Here is a 22008-nt window from a genome sequence, read left to right as displayed (position 1 = left end):
CAAGGAGTGCATGTGGAACCTCCTGTACTTTATAAAGACGTTGAGCTGTTTTAAGTTTAGTATCATCCTGTACCCCCCCCCCCCGATATTTTGGGAACGAGGAAAATCATGGAATAAAATCCCTTGCCCTCTTCCTGTGGGGGCACAGGTTCGATGGCCTGTATCTCTAGTAAGTGTGCAATCTCCTTGTGCATTTGTTGTCTCTTGTGGATCCCGAATTATCGGGCATTGCACAAAACGGTGTGGGGGTAGTCCTATGAACTCCAGACGAAGTCCCTTTGACACAGTAGCTAGAACCCACTTGTCTGAGGAAGTGAGTTGCCAGGAGGTACTGAAGTGTTGAAGCTTCCCTCCTATCGGCAGTGGGCTGGGCGAGTCATTTGGAACGACGAAACCCTCTCTGGTTGTTTCCTCGAAAGGGCCGTCTCGACTGTTGGTAACCCCTCGGTCTGTCCTGAAAGGACCCCCGATCGCTTCTGAAGGGCTGTTGTGAATACTGGTTCTGACCAAAGGTTCTCTCTGCTTGTCCCGATCCAGCGGGTGGATCCCAACGGGAAGTTTGGCGCCTTGTGTAGGGTGTGAACCTGCAGTCTCGGCGCCTGTTGGCTTTTGACAGGACTTTCCTTTTGTCCTTATCCTCTATGAGGACCTTGTCTAGTATCTCCCCGAAGAGCATCGATTCTTGCAGGGGGGCTGAGGCTAATCGCCATTTAGATTTTAAGTCAGCTAGCCAATTTCTTAGCCACAGCAGGCGGCGCGAAGAAAGCGTGGTTGCCCTACTTCTGCTGGCAAACTTAGCCGTGTGGAGGGTAGCGTCGGCTGAAAACTCGGCTGCAGCCAGTAATTTACTTAGATCCTGGCGCAATCTGCCCTCTTCTGGTCCGAGGCGTGACTGCATTTCTTGCAGCCACATTATGGAGGCCCTATTGAAGAATGAGGCCACGGCTGCCGCTCTGAACCCCCAACTGGACATTTGATGTGCCTTGCGCAACAGGGTTTCCGCCTTCCTATCTTCAGGCTTTAGGCTCTACCCCCGTCTCTGAAGGCACCAGGGCACTGGATACCAGTGTCACCACTGGTTGGTCAATGGGTGGAAACTCCAGGAGCTTTTCCACCTCTTCATCGAATGTATAAAACTTTCTTTCCAGATTCCATGGACCCTGGGCCGCTGCGGGGTGCTGTCAAGGCTTCTTGACTCCGACAAAGATTTGCGAGGGCGGGATATGGTCAGACTCGGGTTGGGGTTCCCTAAGCAAGGTGTCTGAAGTCTTACCGGCGTCTACTTCTGTTGCTTTAGCCGTTCCCTGGAGGTCCATCACCTGTTTTGCTTTGAAGAGCAGAGTCCTAAATAGTGCTGGCTTGAACAGGCCGTTGCTCCGGTGTGTTTTCATCCTCCGAGAACTCATACTCTCTGTCACTGTCCTCGCCCAAGGCCGGGTCCTCTGATAGGGACCCCAACCCCGAGGGGGGCGGCACTGGCCAAAGGTTCTTTGTCTGAGCCTGCGAAGCACGATGCGTATACTAGCCTGCTCCAGCGGTCACGCCTTGCGAATAGGCATTGGCGATGATCTCTTGTAGGTCAGGTGGCATGTGTTGCCATGAGCCAGTCTGTGACCTCAGCCCCGCCGCCGTGGGGGTAAAAGTGGCGGAAGGAGCCTGGGAGCTTCGCCTTGCTGGGCCTGTCGACTCAGGTCTAGTCCAAGATAAGACTGGTGATGGAGCAGCCTGTGGCAATGTAAGGAATTGTCTATCTGGTGACCAGTCGCCCTCTTGGAAGGTCCTCGTGTGCCCAAAGGCCGATTGTGGGGTCATAGGGTCAGGTGTTGATATCTGCCTCTGAGTCAATGGCACTGCCGAGGGGGAAGAATGCAGGGCTGCCTCCAATTTCTTTTCCAGAGCTTTGATGCGCTTCTCTGCCTCCTTAAGAGAGGCTGCTGAGGCAGGAGATTGGGAGGACTTGGGCCTCTCCTTGGCCTTCCCTTTGACTTTCTCCTTGGCCACTACTGGGGAGCTGGATTTCTCGCCTCCGGGTTGGTCCTCCATCGTACTCACAATCTTTGGTGGTCTAGATGTATTGCCCGGCAAAATTTCTCCCCCAACGCTTTGTCACTGAGTGAAAATGGCGGCTGGTCACCCCATCGCCTTGCGGCTGCGCATTAGAGCCCGAAGCTCCTTTCGCACTTCTCAGCTGCTGGAAACGGTTGGCGTCTTGCTGGGTTATGTGGGGAAAGTCACCCAAAATGGCGGCGCCCAGCGTTTACGCGGGCTTTTTTGCCTTTCCCACAAGCCGCCGCCGAATTCGGCTCCCCGCCGGTCCGCTCCTTGCCAAGCCCTCCTTGTCCGGTCCTCTCCCGCGATCGTAACGACGGTGTGGGCAGCGGCGACGGCGCTTTTGGCACTCGCCGCCCAACAGCTGATCGGGGCTCCGTATCTCCCCACGGAGCCCTCCGGGGTGTTTCAGTCCTCAAGCCTCCCAGTGGGGGGGGCCAGACCCCCCCACCTTCGGCTCGCAGCCCTAGTTTGACCTCGGAGGCCAGGGACTCCGGGCTGAGGTGTTCCTCTTGGAGGTAGTTCCCTCGGAGGGAAAGCAACCCCTAAGGAGAACGTCGGGGGTGTTGTCCGCGGAGGACAGAGACCCCTTCATCCAACGCTGATCTGATCTGTAAGGAAACAAAATAAACAAATTAAACAGGTAATTACAATTCCTTTTACTCTAAGCCAGTGTTTCCCAACCTTTTTTGAGCCGCGGCACATTATTCACATTTTCAAAATCCTGGGGAACAATGGGGGGGGGGGCGCAAAAAAGTTTGGACAAAAAAAATATCTCTTTCTCCCTTTCGCTCTATTTCTCTCTCCCTCCCTCTTTCTCTCTCTCCATCCCTTTCTTTCTCCCTTCCTTCCTCTCTCTTTTGCTCTTTCTCTCTCCCTCCTTCCCCCCTCTTGCTGTCTTTCTTTCTTTCCTTTCTTTCTCTCATTCTGTCTCTCTTGCTATCTCTTTCTTTCTCTCTTCCTTCCTCCCTTTTGCTCTTTCTCTCTCCCTCCTTCCCCCCTCTTGCTGTCTCTTTCTTTCTTTCTCTTTCTCTCTCTCTCTCATTCTGTCTCTCTTGCTATCTCTTTCTTTCTCTCTTCCTTCCTTCCTCTCTCTTTGGCTCTCTTTCTCTCTCCCTCCTTTCCCCCTCTTGCTGTCTCTTTCTCTTTCTCTCTCTCTCTTATTCTGTCTCTCTTGCTATCTCTTTCTCTCTCTTCCTTTCTTTCTCTCTCTTGTTCTCTCTCTTCCTTCTCTGCGGAGGCCGGCAAAGCTTTTCCGGGTAGGCTGGCTGGGGGATAGGGTGCGCGCGCGCACGCACCCCCGACGTTCCAAAGAACCTTCTCCGACCTCCGCTGTGAGAAGGTTTTCTCCGAGCGCTCGCTGGAGGAGCTGGAGAAAGGGGCAGATCGAGCGGGAGGGCGTCAGCGGCCAGAAGCCAGGGGCGCGAGGGGAACGGAGGCACTGGGGGGTGGGGGCAGCCGCGGCGCCGGCCTCCGCACTTTCACCGCTCCCTACCCCAAACTCCAACGCCCAGCTCCTTGCGCGGCACTGGAAAAGGGTGCTGCATTGCCGGCTTCTACCTGGTGCTGCAAGGGAATCTCCAGCTGGGCAGGGCTCTCCTTAAGCTCTCCTTTTTCCCTAGGAGCTTGGCAGCACACCTGGCTGTGTCTTGCGGCACACTAGTGTGCCGCGGCACACCGGTTGGGAAACGCTGCTCTAAGCAAACTCAGTATCTCTACTCTGGGACTGAGTTTTTAAAACTGAGCTCATGGGGGCTGCACCTAATTATTATGTTAATTTTTTACTCCGTCTCTACCAATAGGATTGGTTAAATACCCATGTTGGACTCTCGTTCCAGATGCAGTGGAGAATTGGACCACTCACAACACTATCCCCTGTGGTCTAGATGGGAACTGCAAGTGAAAAACATGAACCAAACCAGAACGTAAACTGCATCCATCCAGGAACAATTGTCCAGTCCACCCTCCTTCCACTCGACAAAGTACTGGAACCGATCCTTGATCCATCAGGAATCTCGAATGCCAACGATCTCTGACTTGAGCAGATAATCTTGAACACTGGACACTGGCAGGGTTGGAACAAGAGGCCGAAGCAGACAGGCAGGACTTTCTGGAAGAAGAAGGGACTGATGAAACACTGGATGCACATGGAGAGAGCTAGGCAAAGTCAGACAGTAAGTCAGGGGATTGATGATCTTTTCCACTGGGAATGGACCCACAAATCATTGATCGAGCTTGCGGTGTGGTTTCTCTGAAGACACTGGTGGATAGCCAAATTTGGTCTCCAATGGCCAAAGGTGGGGTGTCTCAATAACAGTTGTCTGCAAATCTCTTGTAGTCTTCTTTAGCTTTATTCAAGTATCGCACCATTTTTGAGAACAGACTGGAGCTCAGACAGGTATTCTTCTGTGACTGTGACTGTAGAATCAAGGAGGGTGAGTGGAAAGAATCTGGGATGATAACCATAGTTGGGAAAGAATGGAGTGGTTTGAGTGGAAATGTGCTGGGAGTTGTATGAATGTGTTGTTTGGTTTTTTAAATAATGATAGGGTTTTATATGTTTTTTAATATTAGATTTGTTCTACTATAATATTGTTTTTATTATTGTTATGAGCCGCCCCGAGTCTTCGGAGAGGGGCGGCATACAAATCTAATAAATTATTATTATTATTATTATTGTTGTTGTTGTTGTTAAAAGCTAATTTTGCCATGGCGAGGTACGCTGACCAATCCTTCTGCTGGTTGTTGACAAAACAACGCAGGTACTGCTCCAGAATGCCGATCACTTTCTCTGTACCTCCATCAGTGATGCGTTGACACTAGACAGATTTGGACCTCAAGAGCTGTCATGATTTCTTTACAGAGTTTAGCAGTGAACTGGACTCCTGTCTGACACCACACATGAGCAGTGACGCGAGCAGTTGGCAGTCCTTGACAGGGAATGAAATGTGCCATCTTCATCAGCATGTCTACTACAAGCACAGTCATGAAACCTGCAGGAGGCAAGTCAACAGGAAATCCATAGAAATGCCCCCCCCCCCCCCAGGTCTGTCCGGTATGGGCAAAGGCTGTAAGAGTCCAGGAGATGCTCCCATGGTTATCTTGGCTTGACAGCAAATTCCTTTACAAAGGAATGGACATCATGCCAGAGTCTAGGGCACCAAAAAGTCCGAGAAACTAGTGCAGGGTGTGGAAGAGAGCAAAATGTCCCACTGCAGGGTTGTCATGGCACTGGTTCATGATCAGGCTGCAGAGTGGGCGCCGCAGCAGCAGCGAGCAGACGAAGATCGGGGTTTCCCCGCCGCCCACGCAAAGGGGAAACCCCGATTCGGCTCCTCGCTGCGCTGCCGAGCAGATCAGCTGCTGGGCGGCCGAAGGAACCTTCCCTGGGTCTTCCCCGCCGCCCACGCAAACTCCACCATCTGCACATGCGCGGCCATGAAAAAGGGGCGCGCATGCGCAGATGGTGTTTTTACTTCCGCAACCCTACATCGCGAAAAATCGATTATCGCGAGGGGTCTTGGAACGGAACCCTCGCGATAATCGAGGGATCACTGTACAACTGTCTTTTGCAAGAGTGAAGTGATGGGTATGGTCAGGGTGGCAAACCCTGGGATGAATGTCCGATAATAGTTCATAAATCCTAAGAGTCTCTGGACATCTTTTACCCAACACGGTGGCTGCCACGTTTTCAAGGCCTTGACTTTGCCAAGATCCATCACAATGCCTTCTGGAAAAATAAGATGTCCCAAGAACCCAATGGTGGTCAGGTAAAACTGACATTTTTCTAACTTGGCATAAATGTGATATTGCAGGACTTGACGGAGATGCTGAAGGTGACTTGTGTGCAATGGGGTGTAGATCAGGATGTAATCAAGGTAAACCATGACAAATTAGTCCAACAGATGCCGGAAGATGTTGTCCATGAAGCATTGGAAGATAGCTGGAGCATTTGTGAGTCCAAAGTGCATAACCGTACACACAAAATGGCCATACCGAGTCTAGAATGTTGTCTTCCATTTGTCGCTCTCCCGGATGCATACCACGTTGTAAGACCCATGCAGATCCAGCTTGGTGAAGATGGAAGTCCTTCCACGAGTTCAGGAATCAAAGGCAAAGGTTACTGGTTGCGCAAAGTAATGGCATTCATGATAGTCATAGCACAAGCGCAAATCTCCGGTTTTCTTTTTTACGAAGAGTTTTGGAGCCGACAAGGGCAATGAAGGTTGGATGAAACCCCTGGCCAAGTTTTTGTCCAAAAACTCCAATATCGTGGCCAATTCGGGTTCCGACATTGAGTAAATGCGTCCTACTGGAAGCTTGGCATTTGGAAGCAAGTCAATGGCACAATCATAAGGCCGGTGCAAGAGCAATTGGTCTGCCTCTTTCTAGTCAAACACATTCTGCACTGCACCCTGCAGTGTGTGGACAACAGACTTGATGTATGTTGTCCACACACTGCAGGGTAGGAAACGACACAAAGTTCTGGGACCACAAAATACGAGGGTCATGAATTCTCAGCCATGCAAAGCCGAGGACCAAGGGGAAATGAAGTTCTTTGATGACATGGAACTGGATGGCCTCCTCATGTTGTTCAATAATCAGGTGCACAGGCTGGGTCATAAATTTGATCAGTCCATACAGCAACACACATCCCTTGATCGTCTTGACCATCATAGGGGTCTTGATTGGGCACAAGGGAATAGTATAATGACGAGCAAACCCCTCATCCATGAAATTCATGGTCACTCCAGAATCCACCAAGGTGTGCGCTGGAAGGTCGTGGTTATGTTACTCAAGAAATACCCACTGTCAGAGAATAGGCTTATCATGAAAGCGACCTTATCTGGGTCATGCAGGAAATCATTAGCTTGGACATTAATGAACATTTGACACTGTCTCAGAAAAGCGAAGGGCCTGGTGGTCTGCTTGATAATTTTCCATAATGTCACAGAACATGTGTGGTGGGGGTGGTGAACAATTTGTTCTGTCGTTGGATAACAATGGGAAATAAAAAGAAATTTAAAAATTGAAACAAATAGAAAATAAAAAATAAATAAAATTTTTGGATACACACACTCTCCAAAATTTGTTCATAGCAAAATCTATTATTAATAATTATAATATAATTAACTCAGTTCTGCCCAATACTGTATATAGTATATACAGTATTGGGTAGAACTGAGTTAATTATATTAGTCCGGCCCTCTAAAACCATCCCAATTTCTCATGCGGCCCCATGGCAAAATTAATTGTCCACCCTTGGTATAGAACAATGTCCCATCACCATACTGCATAGCAATGGAAATTCCAGGACTTCCAGCAAATTACAGCAGTACCTTTGCGACCTCCTGCTGGCTTCCCTATTGATTTTGGAGGAAAGTGACAAAGAAAGGCACTAAGGGCAATCAGTGATTAATTTAGCTGTTTTAAGTAGTAGAGATTTTTTATTTATATACTAAATTTTATTTCATGAAATACTAATTTATAACAAATAGATCAATAACTAAAGTTAAAAAAATATTGGCTGATAAAAGTAAATAGAACTTGTGATCTTTTCTACCATGAATTCCTGCAACACTAATTAATGATATTTTGCATCAAGAATCACATACCACAAACTGCTGCTGCGTACCACCCATTGAAGTTCGACGTTGAGTATCTTGATGTGCTCTAACTAGTAGTTGCACTAATCTTGGTATTGCTCCTTGTTCACGCAATGGAGCATGATTTGCTGGGCAGAGAGCAAGATTACGAATCAAGCCAACAGTCGCCTGCCAATGTAAGAAAAGCAATTAGAAAGAAATTACATGTTATACAGCAGTGTTTTTCAACCAGTGTGCCATGGCACACTAGTGTGCCGCGAGACATGGTCAGGTGTGCCGCGAAGCTCAGAGAGAGAAAGAAAGGGAGAGAGAAAGAAAGCAAGAGAGAGAGAGAGAGAAAGCAAGCAAGAGAGAAAGAGAACAGAGAGAGAAAGAAAGCAAGAGAGAGAGAAAGAGAACAAGAAAAAGAAAGCAAGAGAGAGAGCAAGAGAGAGCAAGAAAGCAAGAGAGAGAGAGAGAAACAGAGGGAGGGAAGGAGAGAGAGAGAAAGACATAGAGGGAGGTAGGGAGGGAGAGAGAGAGCAAAAAAGAGAGGAAGGAAGGAAGGAAGAGAAAGAAAGAGGGAAAGAGGGAGGGAGAGAGAAATAATGCGAAAGGGAGGAAGAGAGATAATTTCTTTGTCCAAACTTTTTTTAGCGCCCCCCCCCCCCCCCGCTCAATGTGCCCCAGGGTTTCGTAAATGTAAAAAATGTGCCGCGGTTAAAAAAAGGTTGAAAGTCACTGTTTTACAGTATGCAGAATATAGTTCCGCAATTCAAGCTTTTATAATAACTTTAATTTACTGCATCCTTTTAGAAACCATCTAGATTTTGTGCATCCTCCCAGTTTCAAATCAAAGATAATACAGTGATACCTCGTCTTACAAATGCCTCGTCATACAAACTTTTCGAGATACAAACCCGGGGTTTAAGATATTTTTGCCTCTTCTTACAAACTATTTTCACCTTACAAACCTACCGCCGCCACTGGGATGCCCCATCTCCGGACTTCTGTTGCCAGCAAAGCACCCGTTTTTGCACTGCTGGGATTCCTCTGAGGCTCCCCTCCATGGGAAACCCCACCTCCGGACTTCCATGTTTTTGTGATGCTGCAGGGGAATCCCAGCAGGGGAATCCAGCAGCGTAAAAATGGGCGCTTCGCTGGCAACGGAAGTTCGGGGGTGGGGTTTCCCAGTGAGGGGAGCCTCAGTGAAATCGCAGCATCGCAAAAAACACAGAGGTCCGGAGGTGGGGATTCGAGGACTTTGGTGTTTTTGCAATGCTGCGATTTCATTGATGCTCCCTTTGCTGGGAAACCCCACCTCCAAACTTCCGTTTTCAGCGAAGCGCTCGTTTTTGCGATGCTGGGATTCCGCTGCAGCATCGCAAAAACACAAAAGTTCAGAGGTGGAGTTTCCCATGGAGGGGAGCCCAGGGGAATCCCAGCAGTGCAAAAATGGGCGCTTCGGCTGGCAAAAGGGGTGAATTTTGGGCTTGCACGCGTTAATCACTTTTCCATTAATTCCAATGGGAAACATTGTTTCGTCTTACAAACTTTTCACCTTAAGAACCTCGTCCCAGAACCAATTAAGTTTGTAAGACAAGGTATCACTGTACTGATAATTCCATTACTAAATCACCTTACCTTTATAAGAGGCCAGTGGGAAGGTGGATGCAAGAGTTTAACCACCACTGGTAGGCCATAATGAAGGCGCACTGCATTTTGGGCCATTTCAGCTTCCTGATGCCGGCTGGTGAGATGGCGAAGGGCACAAATAGCTGGCTCAGTAATGTCTTCCCTGTCACCAGCGCGGAGAACAGTGCGCACAAGAGCTTCAATTCCACCAACTTGACACACCATCATTTTATTCTTGTAGTTATTGCAAGTAAGATTAGAAAGGATGCCAGCAGCACAAGTCACAACATTGATATCATCTGATCCTAAAAGCTGCACAAGTGTTCCCAAAAGACCTTCCATTCCTTCCTGTAATAAGATTTAATATCAGTTTTTCTGTAAGATCGTATGCTATTATGTATGCAATTATAGATAGTCCTGGCTTGTAAACACAATTGAGTGTGAAATTTTGGTTTTAAGTTGTAGTGGTTGTTAAATGGGTCATCACATGACTTAATGATCATAAAGTCTTGTTGCCATGGTCAATAAATGAATTAATGACATTATTACATTGTTAATAGGTGAATCAGCATATCCAATTGTTTTTTTGCCATTTTCTGCTAGAAAAATGGCAAAAAACATAGGAAATCACTATCATATGTCTGTTGGATGATTCAACTGGTTGTAAATGCCAGTTTTGCCAAGCACTTGGAATACAATCACATGACTGTGAGACTGGCATTGGTAACATTGTGAAGTAGCTTTTTTGAAGTCTTGTCATAACTTTGAATAGTTGTTAAGCAACTGGTCATACAGCAAGGACTACCTGCAGTAATACTGAAATATAATCTTTACTACACTCTTTGGTAAAGATAACCTCACCTGTGGCTACTATCAAGAAGATAGCTTTTTTGTTTTGTTTCATCAGCAGCACTACAGTTAACAGTCCTTCAAGAAACAATAATTTCTCATAGGTATAAGCTCTCATTGTTTTCTAAATAAAGGCACTTAAGGGGCTTTGTTGTACTTTGAAGTTAGTACAAAGATAATGAATTGTTGAGGAATACTTAGAACATAAAGATAAATGTTTATTTCTAACATGATTGGAACAAATTAATATGGGAAGCCTCTTATTTCAAGGATACTTTAAATTCATTTATATCTAATTTATATATACCACTATGGAAATGCTTACATCATTGTGGAAGTTGCTTTTATAAGGACATATTGATACCAAATAATAAATTGATTAGAGAACTGGATATTGATATATTTGTTTCTCCTGATCTTACACATTTCAAATTAATCAGGTAATTATGCTTTTCACTTAAGAGAAACAAAAACCTTATATTAATAATTTAACATCTTTATGCTCTAGTTTCAATCATACAATGTGAAAGAAGTTCTGATGGTATGTTAAAACCACGTGGCTTGAGCTCAAAGATATCTTTTTATTATGGATAACTAAGCATTTACATTTGTGTCTTGCAATTTCAATCAGGTCTATGAAATTATAATTTGCCTTTTAATTAATTAATCTGGCTCAACATAAAAACAGGAAATTACAGAAGAATTCTAAGATTATGGTGAAAATCCTATTTAGCATTCTGAATTTACCATTAAATTGTTCTCTAGAACTATCCCTTATTTCAAACTATTTTTTTTAAAAGATCATTTGTTTTGAAAAATACCACAATCAATGTTCCCTCTAATTTTTTTTTGCTGTGGGCGGAAAAGTATAATGTCTGAGTGGCAGTTCCTTTGGGACTGGGCGGCATAGAAGTATAAATAAATAAACAAAGAAACAAACAAATAAGAAAAAAATTCCCTTTTTATTAAAAGAAATTAATAATAAAACAAAACCAAAATCTATTACTATTATTACTATCTTCTCCTCTTTTTCCATCCCTGTCTCCTCCCCCCTTGTGTGTGTGTATGTATGTGAACTCTTGAACCATTTCCAATAACAGGTGAGGGCTATTGGAAATGGTTCAAGAGTTCACACACACACAAACACACACACACAAACACACACAAGAGGCTGGGTTTTTTTCCCTCTGTTATTATTTGGGTGCTTTTTACCATATGCTTTAAATCAAGAGTCATTACTCTCTTTCTCTCTTGCTCTCTCTCTCTTTTTCTCACTTTCTCTCTCCCTCTTTCTATCTCGCTGTCTGTTGCTCTCTCTCTGTCTCTTTCTCTCTCTCACTCGTTTTCTTTCTCTCTCGCTTGCTTTCTTTTTCTCTCTTTCTATCTCTCCCTCCCCCCACTCTTTCTCTCTCTTTCTCACTTACTTTCTCTCTCCCTCTCTCTTTCCAATCTTGCTCTGTCTGTTGCTCTCTCTCTCTGAGCGAGGGGGCTGTGAGAGCGCTTTCTCCAAGCGCTTCGGGAACGCCTGCCCTGCCTCTACTGCAGCCCCCTTGCTGAAAGCTCGGGACGAAAGCACTCCCAGCGAAGGGGTTGCAAGAGGGATGGGGCGGGCATTCCCGAAGCGCGCAGAGAAAACCCTCTCGCAGCCCCCTGGCAGGGAGCGCGGATGAGAAGCCGCAGCCGCCACTGCCGTGGGAGAAGTCGTGCCCCAAGGCGGGAGGCGGAGAAAGCTGGAGGGGGCGGATCGGGCGGGTGGGGGCCAGTGGTGAGAAGCCAGGGGTGCGAGGGGGCCAGAGGCGGCCGCGGCTCCCGTTCCTTCCACCCATGTCTACTGCCGGCACCTCCCCGCCCCCCCCCCCGCGGGCTGGCAGGGGGATGCACAGCACGCATGGCACCTCCGCACTTTCGTCGCTCCCCGCCCCTTGCGCGCCCTTGGAAAAGGGTGCGCGAGGGGGGTATTTTGGGGCGCAGCTTACAGGGAACAGTGACCACAATAACAGTATATCAACTAAATGTAATAAAAATAATTTCCAAATACCAAGTTCAGTTTATAATAGAGTATTAATACTATTTTGAACATGCCAACCCTTACCTGCTTAGTTGCAGCATCTGAGAGATTTCTAAGAGTCCAGAGACAATTCTGAACAAGACGTTGGCTTGGATCTGTAAGATGGAGTCCCAAGGCTTGCATTCCACCTAAAGATCAATTAGGATTTACTATCAATATTTTAACCTCTCGTTCTAAAGGAAATATTGTTAATGTGTTTACTTCAGTGCAAGGTCAATTACTGTATTTATGTACCATGATGAAATTAAAGTATACCCACTTTACAATGTTTAGGGAACTGTGCAGAGCAGGGATGTCAAATTTGCAGCCCTGATGGGTCACATGCTGGCCATGCGCATACCCGGTGGCAATATGTCACAAGACACTGCCATGACCCATGATGTAGAGCAATTTTTTATCTCGGATCCAATTTTATTCACAATTACACATGTATACTTGAAATAAGTTCTCAAAATTAGGCATATACAGTGTTCCCTCGATTTTCGCGGGTTCAAACTTCGCAAAACGGCTATACCACGGTTTTTCAAAAAATATTAATTAAAGAATACTCCTCGGTTTTTTTTCTATACCACGGTTTTTCCCACCCGATGACATCATACGTCATCACCAAGTCACTTCTCTCTCTCTTTCTCTTTCTTTCCTGTCATTCTCTGCTTCAATCATTTTCTCATTTCTCTTTTTTCTCCCTTTTTCTATCATTTTTCTCTCTCTCTACCTTCCACTCTCCCCCCTCTTGCTCTCTCTCTCTTTCTCCTTCTCTCTCTCCCTCTCTGTGAGAACGCCTGCCCCGCCTATCCTGCAGCCCCCTCGCTGATAGCTGGGACGAAAGCGCTCTCAGCTAAGGGACTGTGAGAGGGGCGAGACAGGCATTCTCAAAGCGCTCAGAGCGGCTACCGGCCGAATGAGGAGGATGAGAAGCCATAGCCGCCAGCGCTGCTGCAGGAGGACCCGTGTCCCAAGAAAGCCGGTGAGAGGGGTGGATCGGGCGGGCGGTAGCGGTGAGGGGGCCGGAGGTGCTGGGGCAGCCGACATTCAAAACAATCTTTGCCTGCCTCCGCACTTTCGTCGCTCCCCGCCCCCAACTTCAAGCCCTTGCGCGGCCTTGGAAAAAGGGTGCGCATGCACAGATGGTGTTTTTACTTCCGCACCGCTACTTCGCGGAAAATCGACTTTCGCAGGAGGTCTTGTAACGTAACCCCCGCGAAAATCGAGGGAACACTGTACTTCTGACTGCAACACATTCCATGTTTGACAAACTACTAAGCCATTAACTCAATCAAAGTAGAAGTAGTTACAAAATAAAATGATTATGGGTTTAATCTATCCAAAAGCCCAAACATTTGGACATATCAAAATTATTAAAAAATGTTAAGAACAAAAATTGCACTAGTAGAATCAAAACTGTACTAAATGCATTTTAACAGCCATTAAAATTTCAAGAAGGAGATTTTTGGAAAAATGTCTGCTGCATCAATAGTTTTTAGTTTACTTAGCTGGTCATGTTTTTGTTTAAAATGCCTTGTTATTGATACAGTCCACTCAGTTTAGAATATTCCCTATACAGTATAAAAGAGCAATTTTATTATCTACTCCCCCAAAAGTAAATTCATAGAAATTTTTGCATGAGGGGGGCATAAAAATTGAACAACAACAATAATAATAATAGTAAATCCAAAACAAAAACACTCCTGATTTTATGAAAACTAAAGCACTTACCAGCTTCCACAATTGCTGGTTTGTTACTAGAACAGACTGATAGCACTTTCAAGACTCTACTTGTGGTCCACAATAATTTCTCATAGGTATAAGTCCTCATTATGTTTACTAGAGCCTGGGGTCCACCACTTGCCAAAATGATTAACTGCCCAAAAAATAATAATAATAATAATAATAATAATAATAATAAAAGAATAATATAGGCTAACCAAGATAATCTTTTAAAGATGGGATTGCAATTTGTAATGGGGCGCAAAGAGGGTTGAGTGAAATTAGGATTGGCTTTAATGTAAATTAAATTGGGTGGGGTTGTATTAGCTGTGATTAGGATAGGATTTTTATGATGTATGGTTTGGGGAAGAATGTGAATGATGGGAGATGGAATAAATGAATGGATGTTAGTACAGTATTGAATGTATTTTTTATCACTGTATTTTAATTAAATTAAGGAAGATTAATTTTAGCGATGGATGAATGGATACGACTGAAAGATAGGATGTTTGGGATAAATGGAAGGGCCAGTTTGTCTGGTGGCCTGGAGGCAGGAGGAGTGGGGAAGATTATCTCTGGGATGGTAGAAGGCCGGAATATCCCGGTCTTGCTGGGAAGAGGCAGATATGGCAGGAGACATGGGGTAGGCCGCTCTCGGGGAACAAGGGATCGTTGCTTAAAAGAGATTCCTTGTTCTAGCCCCATGAATTCAGCCCGGGGTTATGGTGACAAGAGGGTACAGCCCAGGGTACTGGTAATCTGGACCCTGGCCTCAGGCTGCTGCTGCTCAATGCCAGGTTGGCTGTAAATAAAGCTCCCCTCATCCAGGTTTTATTCCTGGATGAGGAGGCCGACCTGGCATGTGTGACTGAGACCTTGTTGGGCCCAGAGGGAGGGGTCCCTCTCTCTGAAATGTGCCCATTCGGGTTTCAGGTGTGGTACCAATCGCGACCCCAGGGAAGGGGGGGAGGAGAAGCTATTATAGCCAAGAACACCATCAGCCTATGCAAGCTCACTGTTCCTGAGATACCAGGTTGAGAGTCCCTCCTTGTGAAGCTGGACCTAGTGGTACAGGTGGGCTTGCTGCTCACGTACCTGCCTCCCAGCTGCATGTCAACAGCCCTGTCTACGCTACTCAAGGAGGTAGACGGGCTGGCAGTAGAATTCACTAGAATTATTGTCTTGGGGTACTTCAATCTGCCATCGCTCGGCGAATCCTTCGGGTTGGTGCAGGAATTCGTAGCCACCATGGCAACCATTGATCTGACCCAGGGCGCAATTCACAAAGGAGAACACACTCCCAATACGGTATTCCTCTCAGAACAGTTGAGTAATGATCTGGAATTAAGGGGCTTAGATACTTTGCCTTTGTCATGGTCAGATCATTTTCTGCTACGGCTAGATTTTAAGGCGCCAATCATCCCTCGTAGGGAGGTGGAACTGATTAGGAGGTTCCACCCCAGACGCCTGATAGACCCAGAGGGCTTTCAGATGACACTTGGGGTTTTGCCGGATTCACTTGCACACAGTTTGGCAGAGTCCCCTGCTGCAGCCTGGAATGGCGGCAGTGGAGGCTCTAGACCAAGTTGCGCTTTTGCGACCTCTCTGTGGCAGTAGACCCTGAAGATCTCCTTAGTTCACTGAGGAACTCCGGGGGATGAAACACCAGAAAAGATGTCTAGAGAAATGTTAGAGAAGTAAACCTGAATCTGACCGAACACTTGTAAAAACTCATATGGCGCTCAGGGTGACAAGATGCGCGTATAATGTTGTCCTGATTGCATCTGCAGAATCCCACCCAGCCGCCCTGTTTAGGGTGACTTGCTCCCTCCTTAATCAGGGGGGAGTTGACGAACCCTTGCAGGGTAGTGCTGAGGACTTTAACAAGTTTTTCACAGATAAAATCGCTCAGATCTGGACAGACCTTGACTCCAATTGGAATGCAGTGTTGGCTGACAATGAGTCAGTCGAGATGACAGGGGCCTATCCTAGTCAATCTGTTTCGGAGGAGTTTGACCTGGTAACACCTGATGAAGTGGACAAGGCCATGGGAACTGTGAGTTCCGTCACCTGTTTATTGGACCCATGTCCCTCCTGGCTAGTTTCGGCCAGCAGGGAGATGACACGGAGGTGGGTCCAGATTACCAACACTTCTTTGAGGGAGGGGTCCTTTCTGGCTACCTACAAGAAGGCACTTGTGCGCCCGCTCCTCAATAAGCCTTCCTTGGATCCAGCTGTATTTAACAATTATCGTCCTGTCTCCAACCTTCCCTTTATGGGGAAAGTTGTTGAGAAGGTGGTGTCGCTCCAGCTCCAATGGTCATTGGATGAAGCCGATTATCTAGGACCTCAACAGTAAGGATTCAGGCCTGGCTACAGCATAGAAATTGCTTTGGTCACTGATGATCTCTGGCGAGCCTGGGAGAGGGGTTTATCCTCTATCCTGGTGCTCCTTGACCGCTCAGTGGCTTTCGATACCATTGATCATGGTATCCTGCGCCGACTGGAGGGGCTGGGAGTGAGAAGCACCGTCTTACAGTGGATCTCCTCCTTCCTCTCTGATCGGTCGCAGTCAATGTTAGTGGAGGGTCAGAGGTCATCTCCTAGGTCCCTCCCTGGTGGAGTTCCTCAGGGGTCGATCCTCTCTCTCCTGCTTTTTAATAACTACATGAAACCGTTGGGTAAGATCACCCAAGGGCACAGAGTGAGTTGTCAACAGCATGCTGATGATACTCAGCTATACATCTCCACCCCATGTCCACTCAATGAAGCAGTGGAAGTGATGTGCCGATGTCTGGAGGCTATTAGCGTCTGGATGGGTACTAACAGGCTCAAACTCAATCCCGACAAGACAGGGTGGCTGTGGGTTCTGCCTCCCAAGGACACCTCCATCTGTCCATCCATTATCCGCAGGCGGAACTTTTGATCCCTCAGAGAGGGTCTGCAATTTGGGCATTCTTCTCGATCCATAGCTGACATTGGACCATCATCTTTCTGCTGTGGCAAGGGAGGGCGTTCGCCCAGGTTCGCCTGGTGCACCAGTTGCGGCCCTATCTGGACAGGAAGTCTCTACTCACGTCACTCATGCCCTTATCACCTCAAGGTTTGACTACTGCAATATTCTCAACATGGGGCTACCTTTGAAGAGTGTTCGGAAATTTCAAATTGTCAGAATGCAGCCACATGAGCAGTTATGGGCCTTTAAAGGCATATCCATATTTCTCCAGCACTCTGCGGACTGCATTGGCTGCCAATTGGTTTCCGGATACAATTCAAAGTGTTGGTTATGACCTATAAATCCCTACATGGCATTGGACCAGATTACCTCCAAGACCACCTTCTGCCGCATGAGTCCCATAGTTGGCCTTCTCCAGGTCCCGTCAACTAGACAATGTCGGTTGCCGGGACATAGGGAAAGAGCCTTCTCTGCGGAGGGCCCAGCCCTCTGGAATCAGCTCCCCCCAGATTCCCACTGCCCCCACTCTCCTCGCCTTCAGTAAAACTTTAAACACCTATCTGTGCCCCCAGGCTTGGGGCCATTGGGCCTTAGCCCCCTGGCCAATGAGTGTACTAAGAGTTGCTGTGTGAATTAGAATGAATGATTATAATTGTCAGTAGTTTTTAAAGTTTTTTAGCTGTATTAATTGGATTTTTCAGATATGTATATTGTATATTGTTTTGATATGTTGTGAGCCGCCCCAAGTCCTTGGAGAGGAGCAGCATACAAATCGAATAAATAAATAAATAAAATATCATGCTGTCCTGCTGTGAGCATATCTGTGCATATTGAAATAGAAAACTGCATTTTCTCCTTTAATCTCAGAAATGGTATGTGTGTGTATATGCATATGTACTATATAGTATGTATGTATGTATATGTAATAAGTATTTCATATTATAGACCACTGTCTAATCTCCCAATATCAATATCAATAATTCTTTCTAATGATTCTATATATGCATGAACTTGAAGTCATCTGCATGTGAAACTTGTGTTTTATTACTGACATAAATGTAACAATTCTTGAAGCTCAAATCATATACACAAGAACAAACTATGGGATTTGTTTGTAGTAAAATATTTTATAGGTCCTATAATGACCCAATTTATAATTTATTCACTACATAATATAATTTCAAGTATTACCTTGCTTTCTTGATTACCATATGCAAGAATTTGAAGACAATCTGTTGTAATTGCCAGAAACTTAACGTTTGTCTTGTTGAGCAAGGCAACCATTTTTTGTAAACCTCCAGCTAGACGGACAGCCATTTTAGCGCCTTCTTGATGCAGCAGAAGATTGTGCAGAGTAGTAATCGCATAGAAAAGCACAGAATCCACTGGAGAGCTAAAAGAGAAAGTCAAATTAACAAATATCCTGCCCAAGGCCAACATTTTCAATCCGCGTCCACTCAGTGAAACAGTGGAAGTAATGTGCCGGTGTCTGGAGGCTGTCAGGGTCTGTATGGGCGTTAATAGGCTCAGACTCAATCCTGACAAGATGAAGTGGCTGTGGGTTTTGCCTCATAGGGACAATTCCAACTGTCCATCCATCACCCTGGGAGGGGTGCATTTACCCCTCTGCAACTTGGGTGTCCTCCTTGATCCACAGCTGAATTTAGAAGACCATCTCTCAGCTGTGGTGAGGGGCGTGTTGGCAAGGGTACACCTTGTGTGCCAGTTGTGACCCTATCTGGATAGGGAATCACTTCTCACCGTTATTCACAGCCGTATCACATCGAGGTTCGATTACTGCAATGCTCTCTACATGGGGCTGCCTCTGAAGAGTGTTCAGAGACTGCAAATTGTGCAAAATGCAGCCTCACAAGCTATAATGGGGCTACCAAGATTTGCCCAAAACTCAACATCATTCCATGAGCTGCATTGGTTGCCAATTGATCTCCGGGCACAATTCAAAGTGCTGGTTATGGCCTATAAAGCCCTACATGGCTTAGGTCCAGATTATCTTCGGGACCATCTTCTGCCTCATGTAACCCAGCGGCTGGTTAGGTCCCAGAGTCAGCCTTCTCCAGGTCCTGTTGCCAGACAATGTTGTCTGGCGGGACCTAGGAGAAGAGCCTTCTCTGTGATTATTATTATTATTATTATTATTATTATTATTATTATTATTTATTAGATTTGTATGCCGCCCCTCTCCGTAGACTCGGGGCGGCTCACAACAATAACAAGAACAATGTAAGAACAAATCTAATAATTTAAAAAACACTAAAAACCCCATTATTAAAAGCAAACATACACACAAAAATACCATGTATAAACTGTATAGACCCGGGGGAGATGTCTCAGTTCCCCCATGCCTGACAGCAGAGATAGGTCTTAAGAACTTTACGAAAGGCAAGGAGATTGGGGGCAGTTCTAATCTCTGGGAGGAGCTGGTTCCAGAGGTTCGGGGCCGCCACAGAGAAGGCTCTTCTCCTGGGTCCCACCAAACGACATTGTTTAGTCGACGGGACCCGGAGAAGGCCAACTCTGTGGGACCTAACCGGTCGCTGGGATTCGTGCGGCAGAAGGCGGTCCCGGAGGTATTCTGGTCCGATGCCATGAAGGGCTTTATAGGTCATAACCAACACTTTGAATTGTGACCGGAAATTGATCGGCAACCAACGCAGACTGCAGAGTGTTGGTGTAACATGGGCATACCTTGGGAAGCCCATGATTGCTCTCACAGCTGCATTCTGCACGATCTGAAGTTTCCGAACACTTTTCAAAGGTAGCCCTATGTAGAGAGCATTACAATAGTCGAACCTCGAGGTGATGAGGTCATGAGTGACTGTGAGCAGTGAGTCCCAGTCCAGATAACGCCCCCCTCGCCACAGCTGAAAGATGTTTCTCTAATGTGAGCTGTGGATCGAGGAGGACGCCCAGGGTTATGGACAGACAGATGGAATTGTCCCTGGGAGGCAGGACCCACAGCCATTCTGTCTTATCCGGGTTGAGTTTGAGTCTGTTGACACCCATCCAGACCCCAACAGTCTCCAGGCACCGGCACATCACTTCCACTGCTTCGTTGACTGGACATGGGGTGGAGATGTACAATTGGGTATCATCCGCATATTGATGATACCCCGGCCTTCTGGAACGAACTCCCTCCGGAGATAAGTACCGCCCCCTCCCTCCTGGACTTTCGTAAAGCTCTGAAGATCCACCTCTGCTGGCAGGCATGGGGGCCAAGAGTGATGAGATTGTCTCTGCCCAATATTATGAATGATTAAATCTGATGATTGTGTATGTCTCTTTATGGGGTTTTAACACTTTTAGTAATCTATATCAGTCTTTTAAAGTAAATTAGATTTCTTTTATGTATTGTTGTATTTATGATACTGTACACCGTCCTGAATTGCTGTGAGAAGGGCGGCATAGAAATCTAATAAATAAATAAATAAATATAGTGAACAGATAAATCAAATCAATTAATTTACATACCCGAGCATTTTAACCAGAGCAGGAATACCTCCTGATTTGAAGATTGCTAGTAAGCCTTCACGATGATGGGATAGGTTATGTAGTGTACCTGCAGTACAACGGGCTGTTTCTATATCATTTGTATTCTGCATAGTACGCACAATGGCAGAAACCATTTGAGGAGAACGCATGATAGCATGACGAGAAGCTTCTTTTTTGGACAATTGATGGACCATAACTGCTGCTTTGTTCACCACAACCTAATAAAAAATTTAACATTTTCAAAATCCAAAAATATTCACTAAGTGATGCCTCTTAGCAATCACAATAAATATAAGCTGAATCAAAGTGAACATACCTGGTCCTCATCATTTAACAATTTAGTCAATTCTGGGATGGCACGAGTTGCTAGCTCTGCATCATCTTGGTAGTTTATCAAATTAACCACAGCATGTTTTAACATCTGGGAAGGTTCAGCAAGTCGTTGTACATTTGTTGGATGTGCGGCATCAAACTGTGTTGATGGGATTTGCATGCCTTCATCCAGTGTTTCTGGGAACATGGCAGCACGTACTCTCTGTGCTCGGGTCATAGCATATTGTCCATCAATATCTGTAATAACAGTAAGCTCCTTTTAATTGACTGATATGCGATTGATTGATTAATATAATCATGGAATTCTACTTACCAGCTATCTGATCTTGAGTGAAAGATTGAGAGAATCCCTGTTCCCATTCATATAGAACTTGGGTGGTATCAACATCTTCTTCTTCAGGATTTCCCTTGCCACTCAGAGAGGGAGCTGTGGTTGTGGCACCAGAGTGGATACCAGAATCTAAATATGATTGTTGCTGCCAATGACTGACGGCTGCTTTTCTGTCTGGCTCTATTGCCATATCCAACTCCATTAAATCAGCTGTAGACAATAAATTGGTTAAAAACAAAATAATGTGGCCTAGTATGTGGAACAATGTGATATGTTTCATATTCAAAACTTTTTTCCATTAAATGTTAACCTATGTTTTAAATGAACCTATATTTCATTTTTAAAAAGTTTTTAAATGAGTTACTTTAAAATTCTACTTAAGGTTAAGTAGCTTAGCATCTCTGCAAAGGTGCAAAGCAGAAAAAGAATTTGATCTGTTCATCATTAAACATCAAATCAAAGTAAGATAGCAGAATTTATATGTAATTTCATATATAAATTCAATTTCTTACTAAAGAAAATTGGTGATTATGCCCGAGTGATCACAATTTATTTAATTTCCCTCTGGATTATACTAATCCATACCTTGAGTTGCCATTTTTTAAATATATTCCCAGAACTGTGTTCTGTTCCACGTCAGACCCTAAATCAGAACAAACAGAAATATAATTGTTAAGTTTCTGATTATAAAATTAAGTAAATGTTTACTTAAAAAGAAGCATAATTTATTTAGAGAAAGATCTCTTAATCTTTCTGAAAGCTTTTTTCCTTAAGGAAAAATGTAATAGATAAAAATATAATTGTTCTATTAAATATTTCTCTATACAACTAAATTGATATACACTCTATAGCTAATATATTTAATAGAATTTTACAGAATCTTATAGAATAATTAAATCTATATTAATTAATTAATCAATTAACATATTTAATATACTTCAATATTCTATTCTATTATTCTTAATTAAATAGACACTATACTTAT

At 45.3% G+C, this 22008-nt stretch overlaps 1 protein-coding gene across 12 annotated transcripts in view; it reads right to left on the bottom strand.

The window, feature by feature from the left end:
• The window catches only part of CTNNB1 (catenin beta 1), a 169956-nt gene that overhangs the window by 19729 nt on the left and 128219 nt on the right, over window positions 1–22008 (bottom strand). For all 12 annotated transcript variants that reach the window (XM_070727375.1, XM_070727373.1, XM_070727376.1 and 9 more), the window contains 9 exons: window positions 21609–21666; window positions 21006–21233; window positions 20676–20929; window positions 20339–20577; window positions 18041–18242; window positions 13903–14047; window positions 12211–12314; window positions 9279–9617; window positions 7665–7823 (listed from right to left, as the gene is read on the bottom strand). In XM_070727375.1, the coding sequence (XP_070583476.1) occupies window positions 7665–7823; window positions 9279–9617; window positions 12211–12314; window positions 13903–14047; window positions 18041–18242; window positions 20339–20577; window positions 20676–20929; window positions 21006–21233; window positions 21609–21621 (1683 nt within the window). In that variant the 5' untranslated portion in view covers window positions 21622–21666. The remainder of the gene's footprint in view (window positions 1–7664; window positions 7824–9278; window positions 9618–12210; window positions 12315–13902; window positions 14048–18040; window positions 18243–20338; window positions 20578–20675; window positions 20930–21005; window positions 21234–21608; window positions 21667–22008) is intronic.

Source organism: Erythrolamprus reginae, chromosome Z (assembly GCF_031021105.1).
Source record: "Erythrolamprus reginae isolate rEryReg1 chromosome Z, rEryReg1.hap1, whole genome shotgun sequence".
Classification (NCBI taxonomy): domain Eukaryota; kingdom Metazoa; phylum Chordata; class Lepidosauria; order Squamata; family Dipsadidae; genus Erythrolamprus; species Erythrolamprus reginae.
The sequence above is the reverse complement of the archived record's forward strand: the minus strand, read 5'-3'. Positions and strand labels throughout refer to the sequence as shown.